Below are 19,467 nucleotides of genomic sequence, written 5' to 3'. Positions count from 1 at the left end.
ACGTCCCCAAAGCAGTTTTGGTTGCTATAAAGTTTTGCTCTGGTTTTTTAATAATTTTCAATTGCGTTTTTCTGAATATTATGATGTAAGTATACCAAACATCTTAAAAGCTCAATTTTGGTGATAATTTCCTGTAATATATATCAATTTGAAGGTCTTTCAATACAGAATTGATATTGGTAAATAGTTGTCTTTTGATTTTTTGTGTCTCATTTAGGTCAGAGCCAGTTATGGTCTGTTGGTTCTCAGACTGGTGACTTTCTCAAATATGAAAACAGTTCTTTAGATGTCATATTAATTTTACAATGTTTGAGATTAAATTCTTTAAACTTTCAGTTGCCAATGGATTCAGAAAATCTAATTGATGCTCATCTAGTGACGAATACTATTCTGCCTTCTAAAGATGTCGATGGGTAAGCTATAATTCTGTTGTCTATTTTCAACAGATAGTAGATTGTGATCATCTAAAGTTTCAGTAATCTATTATTTACTTACTCAGGTATTTCTATATCTTCATAATTACTTTTATTCATCCACATTTCTTGTGGAGGTATATTGTCATCAACCAAGTCTCTACATTCTCAATACTTCTAGGTCAGGGCTATTGAGAATGTTTTTCAATTTAACTGAGATAGTGCAGTTAACCATAAGGAGTAAAACTATCGAAAATCAGAGTCTTGATTCAAATTTATTGTGGAATAATACCATTCATCCAAACCTTGCAAATACTAGAAAAATCAAGGTGTCTGTAGAAATAGAGGCACTGTTCCTTTGAAGTGCATCATAACATACTGTGATTTACTTCTCACTGTTCTTCTCAGAATTTTTGTGGGTTTCTGTTCAGTCTTAAATATTATTTGTAAATTGCATATTAGTCTACATCAAGATAATGCTGGTAAATTATCAAGAGGTGATTTAGATAGTTGTGTAGTGCCTTGTACACCAAGAGGATGTTTAGAGCTTATACACAGAACAGGTACATATTACACTACTTTATTCAAAATTTTAAAGCTGACATAAATGTACTTGCATGTCAGGCATGAGAGTATTCTGACTTTCTACTTCAAAATTAACAGTTTTTCATAATTGACTGAATTTGTTTTAAATAATCTGAAGCGGTGAGAATGTAAGCTTTGAATTTTTATATAATAGGCCTGTATGATAGTACAGATATTTTTACCAGAATAAACTATTAAATTTAAAGTAAATGCTCTGGTCCCACAGATTGGTTCTGGATGTCAAGACTATCCTAAAGACTATCCTAATATATTATCAAATTTTGGACAAATTTTTGGCTCGTCTGATTTGAAATATCGCAGTGTTGTTTTCATTGATAAAATTTGAAATCCTGATAGTGCATTGTATGACGTACTATTTAATTGGATAAAATAAATAGAAAGCGGCACATAGATGACATCTATGTGTTTGCGAAATTGAACTTTAGTCATTTACATATAATTTCACAATTAGTTACTTAGAAGGAGCAAGCTGGATGACCAAGAGTATTTTATAGTCTCAAACCACTAGTGCAACAAAAAAATCCAATGAAATGTTTGTGAGAGTAAATAATAATAATAATTCTATTAATAGGGAGTGGCATGTAATGTTTATTGCTTGAACTTTATCACTGAAGGATATGGTTTATTAACTATTTGATTACATATTACATAATTTTGCTTAAATTATGATTTATACATCAATTATAGATATTATTATTAACTTGGAGAACTCTATAAGATGTCTGTACGAGTCTTATATGCACACCAGTAAAAGTTTTAGAATTATATTAATATATTTTGACAGGAATTGAAGTAAAAGGAAAGAGAGCTGTAGTAATTGGTAGAAGTAAAATTGTTGGTGCACCAATGTCTGATTTATTAACATGGAACCATGCTACTGTAACAGTATGTCATTCTAGAACAGCAGATATTAAGGAAGAGGTAGGTTTTACCAAAACTGGAGGTTTGTTCAATTATAAATAATCCAGAAAAATTTATTTTTGGATTTTCTTGATGGTCAATTTCAAAAGTTCATTTGAAACGATGGTTGTATCACATAATTTGATTGTGCATAATTGGGGGAGGAAATCAGACGACCCATAGAAAATCACAAGGTTGAACAGGGTACCCGATTCCTTGTCCACATACAAGCTGGGAATCGAATGACTAACATTTTAATCTAAAGTGCAGACGTTAGACCAATTTCCCTCCATCTTGGTTATTTATATCTGTATGTGTTTTATTTAAAGGTACAGAAAGCTGAGATATTGGTAGTAGCAATAGGTAGACCACAGTTTGTTAAAGCAGATTGGATAAAAGATGGTGCTGTTGTTATAGATTGTGGTATTAATTCTATACCAGGTAATATATTTCATCTCTCGCTTCTTTATTTTGGAAGCCATGGTAAGACGTTAGCTCACTAATTTTGAAGTCCTGTGTTTAATCCCTGTGTTGACCAAGAAAGTTTTTTGTGATTTTCCATTGTGGTTTCCCCTTGTCAGTGGTGCATATGGGACAAAAAACGAGGTGCCATGTACACATTGGTGTGCACGTAAAAGAACCCTTAACATTTAGAATTCAATGTAAGATTAGACTGTAGTGCTGCTGTCCAGCCAATATTTCCCTCATAGCACACTGTATGGCGTATACTCGTCTTCATTAGCCCAGTCGGTGTAGGGCGTTAAACTCAATTTCATTTCCCTTCTTTATTTTACATGTATAGGGTTGTACATGTTATATTAAAAATAATGGAAAATATGAATTAAAGCCACTGGTCGTCATCTCTATTTTTCAAACAATACCATATATTTCCTGGCTTAATCCATATTAAAATGTACTCAAATTAATTGTTAGATATTTATTCAAGAATACAATTCACTTTCGCACAATTCACATATTGAATCTAAAGATGCTGAATCGATTTATCGTGATTCTTTTTTATGTTTTTTGTTTTGTTTTGTTTTTTTGTTGCTTCGGTAAGTAACCTGTCTTATTATCCATGTCACACAATATCCATAAGTAATCAAACACTACAATCTTATCAAAATACAGATCTATATTTCCTTTCGTTTTTATACGCCCACATTTTCATGTGGACGTATATTGTCGTCGCCCCTGTCTGCCCATCCGTCGGTCCACAATTTGTTTGTGGACACTACAGGTCACAATTTTGACGAAACTTAAAATATAGATCTATCTCCCAAAGATCTTGGTTCCTGTCGATATTGGCATATATCGTGCCTTAACTTCATAGATTATGGCCCCTGATTGTACGAAAAATCATGTTTTTAGCTTGAGGTCTCAATTTTCATCTGATTTTGATGAAACTTGAAATGAAATGAAATGAAATGAAATGGGGTTTAACGTCCTACTGTTCTGCTCCTATACTGGGCTAATGAAGACGGGCATACGCCATACAGTGTGCTATGAGGGAAATTTTGCCCGGGCAGCGGCACTATCGCCTACTCTTATATCGAATTCCAACTGCCAAGGGATCTTTTACGTGCTATCTAATGTATCCACGGGACCTCGATTTTTCGTCTCATCCGAAGGACTAGACAGCTGTCCTTGTCAGGCCCTCTGTTCTGCAATGAAACTTGAAATGCATGTCTATAAACCAAAGATCTTGGTTCCTTTCAATGGTTGCGCATATTGGATCGTAACTTCCTGAATGTAATGTAAGTTGAGTTTGAATTTCGTGAAAATCTGACCAAAACTGCCAGAAATAAAATGAAATGAAATGTTGTTTTATGGCACCAAGCATATGGTGAATTTAACGAAATAAATTAAAACATTATGGATGTATTCATATATGTAAATAAAAACAAATATCACAGAAAATATAATTAAAAATAAATATATCAATTCCTTTACATATATAAATATTTAAAACGCAATATATGATAAATATATACCATTAAAATTTTGAATAAAAGTTTGTCTCTTTTAAAAATGCTAGCAATTTATCATATAGCTCCGGTTGAGCAAATAACTGACGTGCTGAATGGCAACGGTAATATTTAGATCTAATATACTTGATATGATTGGACTCAATCAAGATGTGTTTTACTGTCAAAGGAACATGACAGTGAACACATTCTGGTTGATGCTCTCGCTTCAAAATGAAAATATGAGTTAAAAAGGTATGACCAATGCGAGAGCGACACAAAACAATTTCTTCCCTCCTGCTGGTTCTATAGGAGCTTGGCCAGTCTCCTAAGATAGGCTTAATGTATAAGACCCCAAAACCGTTGCCAGCGGTCATGGATGTATAATGCAGGGGTACCAATGCGCTTGTTCATCATACCATTGTAAATACTGAATAGAATTGAACAGTGTTTGGACTGATACTCTTCTTAGAGATTCAACTTTGCCAGAAATCCCTAAAATGACAGAGATGTTAAAGGAATTGATTGAATGAATTCTTATAGAATAAATAAGATTTAGATTTAAGTATCCCAAAATCTATTATGACAATAGTAGCCATTTAATCTTTATCCTTAAAAATCAATTAATGCATTTTAGTCTTAGTTTCTTTTGGCACACAGCACTAAAATATTTTCACACATTTAGATATAATCTATTGTTTGATTGGGACACTAGTTTATTATGTTTGGTTTCTTGTGGTTTATCACCTCCAAAAATTCCTCTAGGAGTGATTAAAACTAAAGGTGGTAAACATCTTTAATTAATATACCTAATAGAATTAAAACAAAGAGAATTTTTCATCCTCCAATGGTTTTCATTATTCCCCCAAGCAGAGCGGACAACCTCTATTATACAACTGCTACTACTTTTTTATGTTGTTTTTTTTTTTGTTGCTTCGGTAAGTAACTTGTCACTCTTATTATCCACGTCACACATTATCCATAGGTACACAAACACTCCTAAATTATTTTGGTCCTTATCTTGATCCACATCAATATTGTGTTATAAAACATTTTTAATTCTTCGACATCGGCAGGACTAAAAATATCAATTATTGATTTATCCTGTTGTTTTCTTGATAGATATTGACTTGGTTATGAATTATAATACAAATTGTATCATAGCACATAAATTGCAATACATATCACATCGTGACTGAAGTGGCAATATCCAGCGCTAATCAACACAGATTTAATCTAAGACTGGCCTGTTTTTACCATATCACAATTATTTCGTCTGCAGAGAATGCTGACAATTTTTCCTCATACTTTTGTAAATGGTGAATTGAATTAAATACTGTTTGGACTGATACTCCTCTGATACTGATTCAACTTTGCCAGAAATCCCAAACCCCTAAAATGACAGAGACGTTAAAGGAATTGTTTGATTGAATGAATTCTTATAGAATAAATAAGATTTAGATTAAAATATCCCAGAATCTATTGTGACAATAGTAGGCATTTAATCTTTATCCTTAAAATTTAGTCTTAGTTTCTTTTAGCACACACTAAAATATTTTCACACATTTAGGTATAAACTATTGTTTGATTGGGACACTAGTTTATTATGTTGGGTTTCTTGTGGTTTATCACCTCCAAAAATTCCTCTATAGATGGGGGTAAACATCTTTGATAATTGTACATAATAAAATTAAAACAAAGAGAATTCTTCACCCTCCAGTGGTTTTCATTATTCACCCAAGCAGAGCCGACAACAACCTCTATTATCCTACTACCGGTACTATATAATGTAGACATTTTGTATAGAGGATTTTGAGAGGGAGTGCTCTATACCGTGATCATTACTATTTAGAATACAAACATGTTGCACATGGCATGTAGACAGATAGTGATTAATAGACCTATATTATTGGGTGTCTTGACTAGGAATTTTTCTAAAACTTTATCTCAAAGTAAGTTATTTTTTTATATATACATATATATACCGGTATATATAAATTATTTGCTAAAATGGAAATATTCAACATTATACTATTTTTGGTCTTTTTTTTAACATTTACAAATACATCTTGTTTATTGTGATATCTGAACAGTATAACTGTTATTCTTCTTACCTCCTATTTTGAAAAAAAAATGAACTTGTTTGTCTCATATTCACTTACCAAACATTTCTATCATTTTTTTTTATATACCACATCATGTAAATTGGGAACTTATAATTCATCTTAATACTCAGTATTTGAATAGAGGCTTTAAATTCGAAATGTTTGTTTGGTTGAATAATAAACAGTCAGTATAGTCAAGCAACCATGACGGTCAATAACTTTTTTGCTATAGAAATTGCCATTCATTTTTTTCTTTCAAACTTCTCTTTGTTTCTTTACTCTCTGAAATTTTTAGCTTTATTTGTCTGAGTTAGTTTAACTGAATTTATTCTGTACCCTATTACAATTAAGGGTGCAGTATGTAAGAGTTAAGTCTGCCTATTGGCAGGTCTTTATATTGGCTTCAAATTTTATATAAACTATTATTTAGACATTTATTAACATGACAAGCCCATAATTAACTATATAGGTCATCGGATAGCAGAGATTTAAATGCATTAGAATGCCTGCAGTACCATTGCTACAATAATAAAGTAATTTGAATGGAAATTTCAATATATTCATTTTTCATTATCTATTTTGGAACTACTATAGCAGGAACGTCCAGCTCTTTATCTAAATTTTACATGCATCTTTTAAGTTAAAAGATTAATTATATGGATTACTATTAAAATTCTTGAAGAAAACAAAGGGCTATTTATGAAATTAATTTTGGAACTGTACTATGTGTCCATTGTTGAAGTTAATGAAACAAGTATCATATTGAATTTCAACAATTTCTGTTACTTACATCTAGAGTTACGGTGACATCCGATAATACTAATGGCCTAAAGGATGTTCAGATTGAACATAAAGTATTAGCCTAATATTAGTTTTTGGCGTCTTTCTTTAAAATATTTTATTTATATAGATATATATACCGGTAATAATGAAATGAAGGAGCCTATCAAATTGTCGTTAGTAACATGAGGTGGCGTTTAACGTACTACTTTTCTGCACTAGTTGTTAGTTACTTCTAGAGTTATTATCCTTGCTTGCTCACTTTGTAGAATTTGTTTTCATGTATTGGTACGTAGATGTAAAGCAAATTAATGTTGGCATCTATAGTTTGTAGAAAACAATAATCAAAGTCAATGTGTTATATGTATTGATTAATTGGTTTCAGATGCTTCAAAGAAATCGGGAAAGAGATTAGTTGGTGATGTAGATTATGATGGGGCGAAAGAAAAAGCTAGCTGGATTACACCAGTACCTGGTGGTGTAGGACCAATGACGGTAGCGATGTTGCTTCAAAATACTGTAGATTCAGCAAAAAGAACAGCAGAAATGACTGGGGTATGTTGTGTAACCTATGTCAGTCTTAGATAAAGTTAAACATACTACACAGCCTGGGGCTTTACAATCAGCAGGGGCCTCAGCAGGGGGTTATGTGGCTGTTCACTGTAGTTTTTTAAAATGGTGTTTGTAGCAATTTTTTATGTATAGTTTTAATATTTGGCTTTAAATGTCATTAATTTTTTTGTGGCAACCCCAGAGTCTGTTTTGATATGCATGTTTTTAGACCTTTTTTAACTTTTAACAAAGAGTTTCCAGAGGAACTCTCCAAGTCTAATCCATGGAAGCCACTCTTGTCTTATTTCAGAATGAATGATTCTGTATGTACATAAGAACATCTTTCTTTACAGAATTGTGCCAAATGGAATTTACAACCATTAAAGCTTCATCTAAAGACTCCAGTACCAAGGTATAACATATTATTTTTGAAAGACAGTTCGAAACAAGAGATGCTAGAAAAATTTGATATTGTCAAACAATTCAAATAATAGCTTAAAGAAATATTTATGTGCTTAGAGAATTATGGGTATTAATCAAATTCATTTCCAAATTGTCAGTAGAAGTGTGTCTAAGTCTTTCTGATAGTAAAATATAAAAGACCCTACGCATACACTACATGTGAAAAAAAACAAATTAGGATGAACCTTCACTGCCTAGGCAAAGTTCTCTTCAATAGTGTTACGCACATAGATAGCCATAGTAGATGGTAGTGATCGTGTGTTAATCTCAGAATCACTTGAATAAAGTTTTTATAGACGTTAAATGTGAATCTATTCATTTTAAAAGTTCAATTTTGTAAGTATATAGCTGTACAAGTATCTAAAATGGATTCTCTGTCAACAGTATTTACTCTGTATATGTACATCTATTGTTATTCTTTATTTTTTTCAGTGATATAGAAATTGCCCAAGCACAAACTCCAAAAGACATTGACAGACTTTCAAGGGAGATAAATCTATTGTCAGATGAAGTGGATTTGTATGGCAAGAAAAAGGCAAAGGTGTCTCTCAAAGTATTAGACAGACTTAAAAACCAACAGAATGGCAAATATGTTGTTGTTACAGGGTAATTTGAGTATGTTTTTTTTTTAGTAAGTCTTCTAAGTCTTATTTGTAAGTCTTAATCTGGCCTGACAAGACAAGACTTATAATGTTCAAAATCATGAGATGTTTGTTATAATATTTGAGGATCTTTAATATAGTGTGTTTTCTCTTTGTTCTGAGAGATTTTGAAAACTCTGTGGTCTCACCAATAGGTATAGAAAGTGTGTCTAATCTACCAGAATTCGGTATCTATTTTTAGTATTACACCTACACCATTAGGAGAGGGTAAAAGTACAACAACTATTGGTTTAGTACAAGCAATAGGAGCACATCTCAACAAAAACTGTTTTGCATGTGTTAGACAACCATCACAAGGTCCAACTTTTGGCATCAAAGGTAATATTTTTAACTTCCAACACCTTGAAATTCACTCTTAGTAAATCATATTTCTGTAATGTTCATTTTGACCACAATAGTACCTGGGTAGACTGAAATGTAGGAAATGAAGTGAAATAGGGTTTAATATCCTACTGTATTGCACCGACTGGGCTAATGAAGACACAAGTCTTCCATACCTAACCAGAATCTAGATCAAACAGTTTGGTCAGTTTGCTAATCAATCTGACTGTCTGTAAATTTAACTTAAGGATATAACTAGCTATTTTGTCATTTAAACATATCTTAAAAGAATACAACCCCTTTAGTAAAAAAAATTAAAATATTCTGTTTAAACAAATTGAATGTGTTTTGCAAAGTGAATATCTGCCTACAGCAAGCAAAAATTGACCTTATTATGCAATGTTTGCTGTTTATTTTTATGATTTGTAGTAATCTTATTTGATTTTTATTTTGTCCAACAGGCGGTGCAGCAGGGGGAGGCTACTCTCAGGTCATACCAATGGAAGAGTTTAATTTGCATTTGACTGGTGATATACATGCTATTACTGCAGCTAATAACTTAATGGCAGCTGCAATAGAAGCCAGAATGTTCCATGAATCAACACAGAATGACGAGGCCTTATATAAACGTCTAGTGCCAGCAAAGAAAGGATTCTGTAAAATACAACTTAGCCGTTTACAGGTGATTTAATTTAGTTTTAGATATTTTCACAAAAAAAGCACTTGGACATAATTCAGAATATTGCGAGTAAGACATTTTCCCTAATGTTAACCAAAATCATTCAGCAAATACCATTCTTTGAATGTTTACGGCAAGTTTTGGTGATTTTTGAAAACACCTTATTTTATGACATGTAAATTGACTGAAAGCTGCAAAATTTTGATGCCAGTCCTGACTGGTAAATATTACTCAAATGAGATCCATCCTTAGTCATTAACATGTGTTTCTTATTTTTTTAGAAATTAGGAATAACCCAATCTAATCCAAAAGCCTTAACATCTGATGAAATAAGTGCGTTTGTAAGATTAGACATAGATCCTGATACAATAACGTGGCAGAGAGGTAAAAAAAGAAATTATGTTGGATTATTATTATGTAAATACTAATTATTGCATGATAGTGTAATAATATAAAGGGGTTTTGTATTTTTGTCATAGACTTAACCAAAGGAGCAGAAATCAAACCTTAGGTGGAGTATTCCATAATAATTGACATCTCAACCATGACACTTATTGACTTGACCTGCCGATTCCGGTCAGTAATAAAATAATATTTTCCTCAGCAACAACTTGCAATAGTAATGGTGGCTTGCCTTCTATCATATTTTTCATGTCTTTTGTCAATTTCAGTACTGGATACTAATGATCGATTCTTAAGAAAAATAACAGTTGGTCAGGGACCTCAAGAAAAAGGTCATACTCGTAAGGTAAAAGGAAATATTTAGCTCTGAAAAGTTACCTGAGGTTTGAATAACTATTATTCATTACATGTAAATTGATCCCTGGAGAATTCAGTCAAAGTTCATGAACAACACAATAGTAGGTCGTACAAACAAATGACAAGAAATTTACTGGGCTCACTAGGGGTGGGGCAAAAGGTAAATTTAGACACTTTCAATTTGGAAGTTCTGTTACTCTGGTGGTGATTAATCAGATTTGTTCAAATCAGATATTTCTTCTATAAGATTTAAACATTATCATGTAAGAAGATTGATTTTGTTGTAACTATAAAAATATGAGTGAAAATTTATATCTTTTCTCTTGATCAAAGGATGGCAACATAGACAGAGATCAAGTTTATAGAATTTAAATACAGATGGACAGTAATGCCCATTTAGACTCTTTGTTTTCACTAAGTACTGAATAAGATAATACGTTCATTCTTTTAAAGTAGAACAATCATGAAAGATGAAGTCTGCCAAATATGACCAATATTTTTTTGCAGAAAAAAACTCTTTTCTTCTGAATTATCATTAATTAATGAGAATATTTAGAAGTTATTCATTTAGTCACTATTTCTTACACATAGTAATAATGTATACTGTTGATTTTACAGACCCAGTTTGATATAACTGTAGCTAGTGAAATTATGGCTATATTAGCTTTAACTACTGGTCTTGGTGATATGAGAGAGAGATTAGGTAAAATGGTTGTAGCTAGTAGTAAGGCTGGAGTACCTATTACAGCCGATGATTTGGTTAGTATTTATATATACTATTCAAAAAAAGTAGGGGATATTTGATTTTGGGGGCATAATACTAAAATATGCAAATGACTACGAAAAAAGTCACTATAGAACCTAACAGAAGAAACATTTCCAGTTACATGTGACGCCCAAACGCACCAATAGCTACCGCATGGAATGCAGGTGATGCTTGGGATCATCATGGGGGTCCAACCCAAGATTTGCACGACTCTGACTTTGAATGTTACAGTCATTGTGGCATTGAATTCCAGGGTGGAAACATCAGTTTAATTGTTTTAGTGACCAGAAAACAAATTTTGATATGCGTCGGCTTACCCAAAATGAAAGGTTACGTGCCCTTGGCATGCTACAGATCGGCACAACACAGGCGGTTGTGGCGCGGACGATGAATGTTTCTCGGTCTGTCATAAGCAGACTATGGTCCAGATACCGTGATACACAATCTGTACAGGACAGACCACGCTCAGGTCGACCAAGGGCGACAACTCAAGCCCAGGATCGATTTATCCGTACCTTGGCCTTGAGAAATCGTGTCATCACAGCAAATCAGATCAGCGCTCGTCTTCAAACAGACGCTGGTGTGAGAGTGAGTGGCCAGACGATTCGGAATCGAATGCATAGGGATCACCTTCGCGCCCGACGTCCTCGCATGATCCCTTGTTTGAGAGATCATCACATTCAGGCAAGACGTCGTTGGTGTAGGGATCGTCATCACTGGGATAATCGACGCTGGAGCAATGTGATGTTTTCAGATGAGTCAAGGTTCACTGTTGATTTTTTGGACAGACGTAGGAGGGTGTGGCGTCGTCGAAACGAGCGCTTCCAAGACGTTAACGTCATCAGACATGATCGATTTGGGGGTGGTTCTGTTATGGTGTGGGGAGGCATCACTGTTGCTGGAAGAACGGCTTTACATGTTGTTGCAGGGCGTGTTACAGGCCAGTACTACCGGGACAACATCTTGGCAGTCCATGTTGTGCCGTTTCATCTTCCAGGATGACAACGCAAGATGTCACAGGGCCAGGATCGTTACAGGTTACCTCCAACAACAGAACATCACCACATTACCTTGGCCAGCACTGAGTCCCGACCTCTCCCCCATCGAGCATGTCTGGGACGTACTTGGACAGAGGTTACGTCAACGTCAACAACGTCCTGCCAATGTCCAAGAACTTGCTGCTGCGTTGCAACAGGAATGGGACAATCTGGACCAAAATGACCTTAGACGTCTCATTAGGAGTATGCCACGTCGGATCAATGCTTGTTTGGCAAACAGAGGAGGATTTACCCGTTACTGACTTGGTTGTGATGCTGTGGTAACTTTGCTGGTTGACCCCGGGTATCATTTTACCCTTATAATGGTCAGTCTGTGCCTTACTTAGTCTAACGATCATTTGGAATAAATCGATGAATGTGAACTTCATTTCATTTTGTCATTTGTTTCTTCGTCAGTTTCATTAGGTGACTTTAATAACACTTAAAAATCAAATATCTCCTACTTTTTTTGAATAGTATATAATATATTGTAGATTAATGAAATCTTTTCTTTAAAATGCAAGCTTGTGTTCATATATTTGAGTCCCAGTAATTGCCATTATGAGTTTTGAAAACAAATCATCATTTTAGATAATTTGGAATTAGATTTACGAATTTTGTTTTTAGCATATTGAGTCTAGATATTAAAGCTAGAGCCTAATACATAATAATCAGGCAAACATCTTAATCAAGATGAATGTAACAAACAATGAAAAACTTAAATAATATTTTCCTGAGAATAGAAATAAAATATTTTTGTAAATCTATTTTTCAGGGTATTAGTGGTGCTTTAACAGTATTAATGAAAGATGCTATTAGACCAAATTTAATGCAGACATTAGAGGTTTGTCCGTTATTTGATTTATCGTTACCAGCCAATTGTATAGCAAATCAGTCATTGTATATAAGATAAAACAGGCTGCCAAGACCTGGTTATCCTGAGTATTGAACATATTGAATGCTTCAGACAGATTGGACTTATTTTGCTGGCTTTTAATTATACTATTTCTAAATCCAGTCTGGTTTACCAGGTCACATATGACATTGTATACATAAAAATTAACATGTTCTTTTCCAAGTTGTTTTTATTTTGTGATTTCAATTTAATATATTAGGGGATCACGTGGCTAAGTGGGTAAGACGCTGGCTCGCTAACCTGGAGGTCGGGTGTTCGATCCCTGCATTGGCCGAGAAAGTTCATCCACATTTTCCGGTGTGGTTCCCCCTTGTCAGTGATGCAGGACGGAGGGCCTGACAAGGACAGCTGTCTAGTCCTTCTGATGAGACGAAAAACCGAGGTCCCGTGTATACATTGGAATGCACGTAAAAGATCCCTTGGCAGTTGGAATTCGATATAAGAGTAGGCGATAGTGCCACTGCCCGGGCAAAATTTCCCTCATAGCACACTGTATGGCGTATGCCCGTCTTCATTAGCCCAGTTTAGGAGCAGAACAGTAGGACGTTAAACCCCATTTCATTTCATTTCATTTCATGTAATATATTTTTTGTTTTGTAGGGTACACCTGTATTTGTCCATGCTGGACCGTTTGCTAATATAGCACATGGTAACTCGTCTATATTAGCAGATAAAATAGCTTTAAAATTAGTCGGAGAAGATGGCATTGTGGGTAGGTGTTATCATTAATATTTGAATTTTAGCAAGTTTTGTAGAAAGATTTATATGTTATGGATGACCAACTTTCAGTCTTCAACAGATTGTCCAAAACCTTGTTGGTTAAATGCTTGAAATTTTTTTTCAGTAACTGAGGCTGGATTTGGTGCTGATATTGGTATGGAGAAATTTTTTAATATTAAATGTCGTTATTCTGGGTTAGTACCTAATGCTGTAGTGTTAGTGGCCACTATACGAGCTTTAAAGATGCATGGAGGAGGACCTACAGTAACAGCTGGTGTTCCATTACCTAAAGAATATGTTGAAGAGGTATGAATGATACTATTAGAAAAATCTCTAAGCTAATGCTTTGACTTTAGAATAGCTGGGTGGTATTCAATCACTAATAAACTAAAATTGCAAGAGCCCACCCATACCCGAGTCAAAAAGAACATTTTTTCTTTCAAGCCAGTTCCCACTTGCTTGCAGGCTTTATGATTTGGATGGGTTTGAAAACCAGAATCGTCTGTGCACACATTGATGTTCATTTAAAAGAAATCTTCCGTGTCGATTTGAATTCAAAAACTGCAGGCAGAAACCAAATTTCCTGCCTATTACACATGTTGTCATTCTAAACTGAAATAATGGTATATTACTCTCAAAATGACCAAAGTAATGTGCTGACATAATGGTAAACACAAACAGAGTATGATACTGTGGGTTGCATTAATTTCTATACATTTTTGTATAAACACCTTTTAGGTAATATTAGGCCATACAAAAAAAAAATATTCTTGTTCTCAGACAGTCCTTCTCAAAAAGTTGATATGGGAGGGAGGTTTATGTTTTTGTGTTTTTGTGTTTTTATTTTGTCAAATGATCACTACTAAATGACTTTTATAATCATCACATATTAAGGCACTACATTTATCTCATGTTGTTTATAGGAATGTATGATTATCCAGTATCATAAATTCAATCGTTTGGTTTCATTCAAATATTTTACAGAGTTGCTTACTGAGACCAGGGTAAAATATTTACATGCAGTAATTTTAATTAATGCAGCCGTTTTTATACGCCCACATGGAAATGTGGATGTATATTGTCGTTGCCCCCGTCTTTCCGTCAGTCCATCCGTTGTCCACAATTTCTTGTGAACGCTCTAACACAAAAAGTTGTCATCCGATTGTTTTAAAATTGATATGTAGTTTACATTAGTGCTATGAAGAAGCCTATTTAATTTCAATAATTTCCATTTATTTTGTCTGTATGAAATTTATATGCGTCATTATACGCCCACATTTTCATGTGGACGTATATTGTCGTCGCCCCTGTCCGTCCGTCCGTCCACAATTTGTTTGTGGACTCTCTACAGGTCACAATTCTTGTCCGATTTTGACGAAACTTGAAATATAGCTTTATCCCAAAAAAATCTCGGCTGCTTTCGATATTGGCATGTATCGGATCGAAACTTCATGGATTATGGCCCCTGTTTGTACGAAAAATCACGTTTTTAGCTTGTGGACCCTAAAGAGGTCACAATTTTTATACGATTTTGTTGAAACTTGAAATGTAAGTTTATAACCCAAAGATCTTGGATCCTTTCGATATTCGCGCATATCGGCCCGTAACTTCCTGAATTATTGCCCCTGATTGTACGAAAAATCGCGTTTTTACAATTGACAATAATATGACCCTTATTTCACTTTAACTTGTTATTGCTCGATTGATGAAAGTTAGCATCCGATATGTGTGAAATTTATATGCATCATTTAAATTTGTGAAACAGAGGTCTATTGAATTTCAGCAATTGCCATCAATTATTTCTAGAGTTATGGCCCTTGTTTTACTTTGTGAACCATGTGAACATTCGAATGACAAAAGTTATCATCCGATCTGAATGAAATTTATGTGCACTATTTAAATTATTAAACGAAAAAGCCTGTCAAATTTCAAAATATTTTGAAAATTACTTCCAGAGTTAAGGCCCTTGTTTCAGTTTGTAGAACCTTGTGAAACCCTCAAAAGACAGAAATTATAATCTGATCTGTATGAAACTGTCTTGTAAATGCCCCCAATTACCTACAAAAGAATAAATATTTGACAACCCTTGTCAGCCGCTCAGACAATTTAGCTGCTGTGGGCATATATTTTGTTGCCTGGCAACCTATCTTTAAGTGAACCAGAATAATTCTTTATATGGCCTTAATGTCTTAAGTCATTTTGATGTATTATATTACAGAATTTAGAATTAGTAGAAAAAGGATGTAGTAATCTGAATAAACAGATAGAAAATGCTAATAAATTTGGTGTACCAGTTGTTGTAGCTGTTAATGGTTTTGCGTAAGTTTTAACTTATATTAAATCCCAGAGATAGTCTTGGAGTAGAAACATAAAATGAAATAAAAATAGGTTTCTTCAAAATATCACATTTTTTTTTCCATAGCTTGAACTTGAATGCCCTCTTCTGTAGATTTTTGTGGAATTTCCTTGGGTGTCTGTGTTCCTAATGAAGATTTATCATATATTAGACACAATATGACATACCTTGATACTATTCATTAATAAACAGACCTGGATATAATGATTTTAGTTTGTACTGACAAACTATCAATGACATTATGAACTTTGTGATGGACATACATTGTAAATATCATTAAAAAAGGATAAGGACATGCATTGTAAATATCATTAAAAAAAGGATAAAACAACAACAATCTGTGCCAGACAAAGTGACAGGCATTAGAGGACTTGTGCCTTACAAAGCCTGGATTTGTGCCTGACATTGTCTGTGACAGTTAGCTTTTCTCCATGCTTTTTATAAATGCATTTATTATACTTGTAGATCTGATACCAAAGGTGAATTAGAATTAGTCCAGAAGATAGCTAGAGAAAATGGAGCATTTGATGCTGTTATTTGCAATCTGTGGGCAGAAGGTGGGAAAGGTGCTATTGACTTAGCAGCAGCTGTGGCAGCAGCCAGTCAGAAATCAAGTGAATTTAAATTCCTTTATGATGTCACAGTAAGTTGATTCGAATGATTTATCCAGAGAATAAACATATTGATAATGATCTGATCAAGTTTATGACTGTATTATACTTTGGGTTATTTAATAATACTTGATTAATTTTGACTTTGATCTCATGCTACCATTGTTATAGCAAAATTGAGGCAACAGAGATGAATTTTGTTGCAATATTTGTATTGTGAATATTTTTTCTAGTTACCCATAGAGAAGAAAATAGAAATTATAGCTAAAGAAATTTATGGTGCTGATGGTATAGATCTTTCTCCGGAAGCACAGGAAGAAATAGCTAGATACCAAAAACAGGTAAGTTGGGTTGTATGAAGAGTGATCCTATCAAACTAACCTCTGGCTTTATAGCATTAGTCCACTGGGTAAACATAAAAATAAAATATCTATAGTCTGTATATACATTGAAATGTGGTTGTATATTGTCGTTACCTGTTGGTCCGTTCTAGACGCTAAAGTTATTATCTGATTGACTTTAAGGTAGCTTATTTTTGCTTATTTTGCTAGAAAAAATTTGACATATGTGCCTATCTTAGGAAATATATTACTGGCCCCCAGATTCCCTCATATGATTTGACATATCTGTTTATGGCTTAAAATATTATGGTCTGTACATCTTGTCCACAGGGTTGGTCTCATGGGTTTTGTTCATGTGTGGTGTGGTCCTCCTGCGCTTTATTTTAGAATGTTTAAAGACGCATAATTGATTATTTTTGCTATTCAGGGTTTTAATGACCTACCAATATGTATGGCTAAAACACATCTATCCTTATCACATAAACCTGAATTAAAGGGAGCACCTAAAGGATTTGTTCTACCTATCCGTGAAGTTAGAGCCAGTATTGGTGCCGGATTTATTTATCCTTTAATTGGAACGGTAAGTAAAACCTTTTATATTTATTTTTTTTTATTGGATTAAAATTGGCATCAGAAAAAAGTGAATTTGTTTAATAAGCAATAAACAAGTGATGTCATTGTTTTCCAAAAAAGTTATACTTATTTGGTAAATTAGTTTAGAAATTTTGTTCTTATATTGTAAAACATAAACTATACATTTCCGTTTAAATTAGAGGTGTAAAAACCAAATGTACAAGAAACCGGGTAGCCTTCAAGGACAAAGGATATATTTAATATTTTGATTGATCTCTTTATCAAAATTAGTATAAAAATCAACAGAAATTTAAGCATACTGGATAATCTTTACATAATAGTCATAAGGTAGATAATGCCAAATTTTGTATTATGCAACTCTTTAATCATTCATCCATTGCAAACTGTACACCAAATAAACATTGACAGTGTTGGAATTAGTTAATTGAAGTCTAGAACACTGTTTTGGCTTTAAATTATCTTCTATATAGTCTACTCTGGTATTCTGAAAATGTTTTTACTGTATTTAATATGACTTTTTCTTTTACATTAATTCAGATGAGTACTATGCCAGGACTTCCAACAAGACCATGTTTCTATGATATTGATATTGACCCTGATACAGAAGAAATAGTTGGATTATCATAAAGCCACTAATGCAAGCTTTTAAATGAAATATATTATTAAAGTCAAACTATAAATCACCAGTGAATGAACATCCTATTTTTCTGCTCCTACTAGGCCTATGAAGATGGGCTATTAATCATACACAATGTAATTGTAATCATATAAATCAGTCATGACCTGTAATTATCATTTATAAAAGAAGAAATGCTTCTAAAATGTTCATTTAAAATTTAACAAAGAGACAAAATGGTGCCATATTTTTATCTGAGCATAGAATAATAGATTTGTAATCATAATATGAATTGTTTAAGAAATTGTTATGTTTTTATGTTTAAACAATGTTTACATTTTAAGCTGATTGTAGATTATTAGACCATACGAAAAAAATATTCTGGTTCTCAGATACTCCCTGCACTTAAAAAGAGTTGGAGGATCTGTTTTTAATATAAGCCCACATTGAAATTTATTATCTGATTGACTTTAAATTTATACACAATGTCTAAGGTCATGAGACGAAGAAGCTTATTGATTTTCAACAATTTTCGATACTCTCTGCCAGATGTATGGCCCTTAATCACTTTGAAAAATCTTGTGGATGCTCTAGAGGCTAAAGTCAATATCCGATTTATACCCAGTGTTTAAGGTCGTGAGACGAAGAACACTATAGATTATCAATGATTTCTGATAATTACTGTCAGAGTTATGGACTTTGATCACTTTGAAAACAGTGTCTAAGGCCATGAGACGAAGAATCCTATTGATTTGCAGTGATTTCCCATAATTACTTCCAGAGTTATGGCCATTGATATTAAATGTTTGATATACTAAACGTTATATAGGGCTCAGATGACTTAGCTGCTGTTGGCATATGTTCGTTGTCTGGCAACCTATCTTTTCAAAAAATAAAACAATCTCAATTTAACCTCGTGTAAATATTTTCCTTGGTTACAGGAAGCTCAAATTTGAAGTGTACGCAACCCCGATAAATGTTACAATCATGAATGACTCTCGATAATCATACATTCCCATAAACGACATGATGAGATAGATGTAGTGATTTGGAATGTAGTGTGAGAATTCATTTAGCCCAGTAGTCACTTGATCATGGCAAAATAAAAACCTTCCTCCAGTGTCAGATTTTTTGGAAGCATTGTCTGAGAACCACAATATTTTGTTAGTATGGCCTATATGGAATCTAATAAGACAAAAACACTTACTTATAATAAGTATTAACCAATAAAGACAATAATTGTGACATTTAAGTATTATTTTTAATGACAAATTGTTATGAATTTAATAAACAAAAAATGTATC

At 33.4% G+C, this 19,467-nt stretch overlaps 1 protein-coding gene across 1 annotated transcript in view; it reads left to right on the top strand.

Moving 5' to 3' along the window:
* Positions 1–19,467, top strand: part of LOC126821838 (C-1-tetrahydrofolate synthase, cytoplasmic) — a 35,251-nt gene extending 15,784 nt beyond the window's left edge. The window contains exons 5-24 of the mRNA XM_050550346.2: positions 337–413; positions 876–976; positions 1,804–1,940; positions 2,249–2,360; positions 7,157–7,326; positions 7,677–7,735; positions 8,218–8,391; positions 8,629–8,765; positions 9,230–9,450; positions 9,729–9,831; positions 10,119–10,195; positions 10,825–10,965; positions 12,785–12,853; positions 13,526–13,637; positions 13,770–13,951; positions 15,864–15,964; positions 16,467–16,644; positions 16,846–16,953; positions 17,381–17,533; positions 18,085–19,467. Of these exons, the coding sequence (XP_050406303.1) occupies positions 337–413; positions 876–976; positions 1,804–1,940; positions 2,249–2,360; positions 7,157–7,326; positions 7,677–7,735; positions 8,218–8,391; positions 8,629–8,765; positions 9,230–9,450; positions 9,729–9,831; positions 10,119–10,195; positions 10,825–10,965; positions 12,785–12,853; positions 13,526–13,637; positions 13,770–13,951; positions 15,864–15,964; positions 16,467–16,644; positions 16,846–16,953; positions 17,381–17,533; positions 18,085–18,174 (2,502 nt within the window). The 3' untranslated portion in view covers positions 18,175–19,467. The remainder of the gene's footprint in view (positions 1–336; positions 414–875; positions 977–1,803; positions 1,941–2,248; positions 2,361–7,156; positions 7,327–7,676; positions 7,736–8,217; positions 8,392–8,628; positions 8,766–9,229; positions 9,451–9,728; positions 9,832–10,118; positions 10,196–10,824; positions 10,966–12,784; positions 12,854–13,525; positions 13,638–13,769; positions 13,952–15,863; positions 15,965–16,466; positions 16,645–16,845; positions 16,954–17,380; positions 17,534–18,084) is intronic.

Source organism: Patella vulgata, chromosome 5, assembly GCF_932274485.2.
Source record: "Patella vulgata chromosome 5, xgPatVulg1.2, whole genome shotgun sequence".
Taxonomy (NCBI): Eukaryota; Metazoa; Mollusca; class Gastropoda; family Patellidae; genus Patella; species Patella vulgata.
This window is presented reverse-complemented; position numbering and strand designations above follow the sequence as displayed.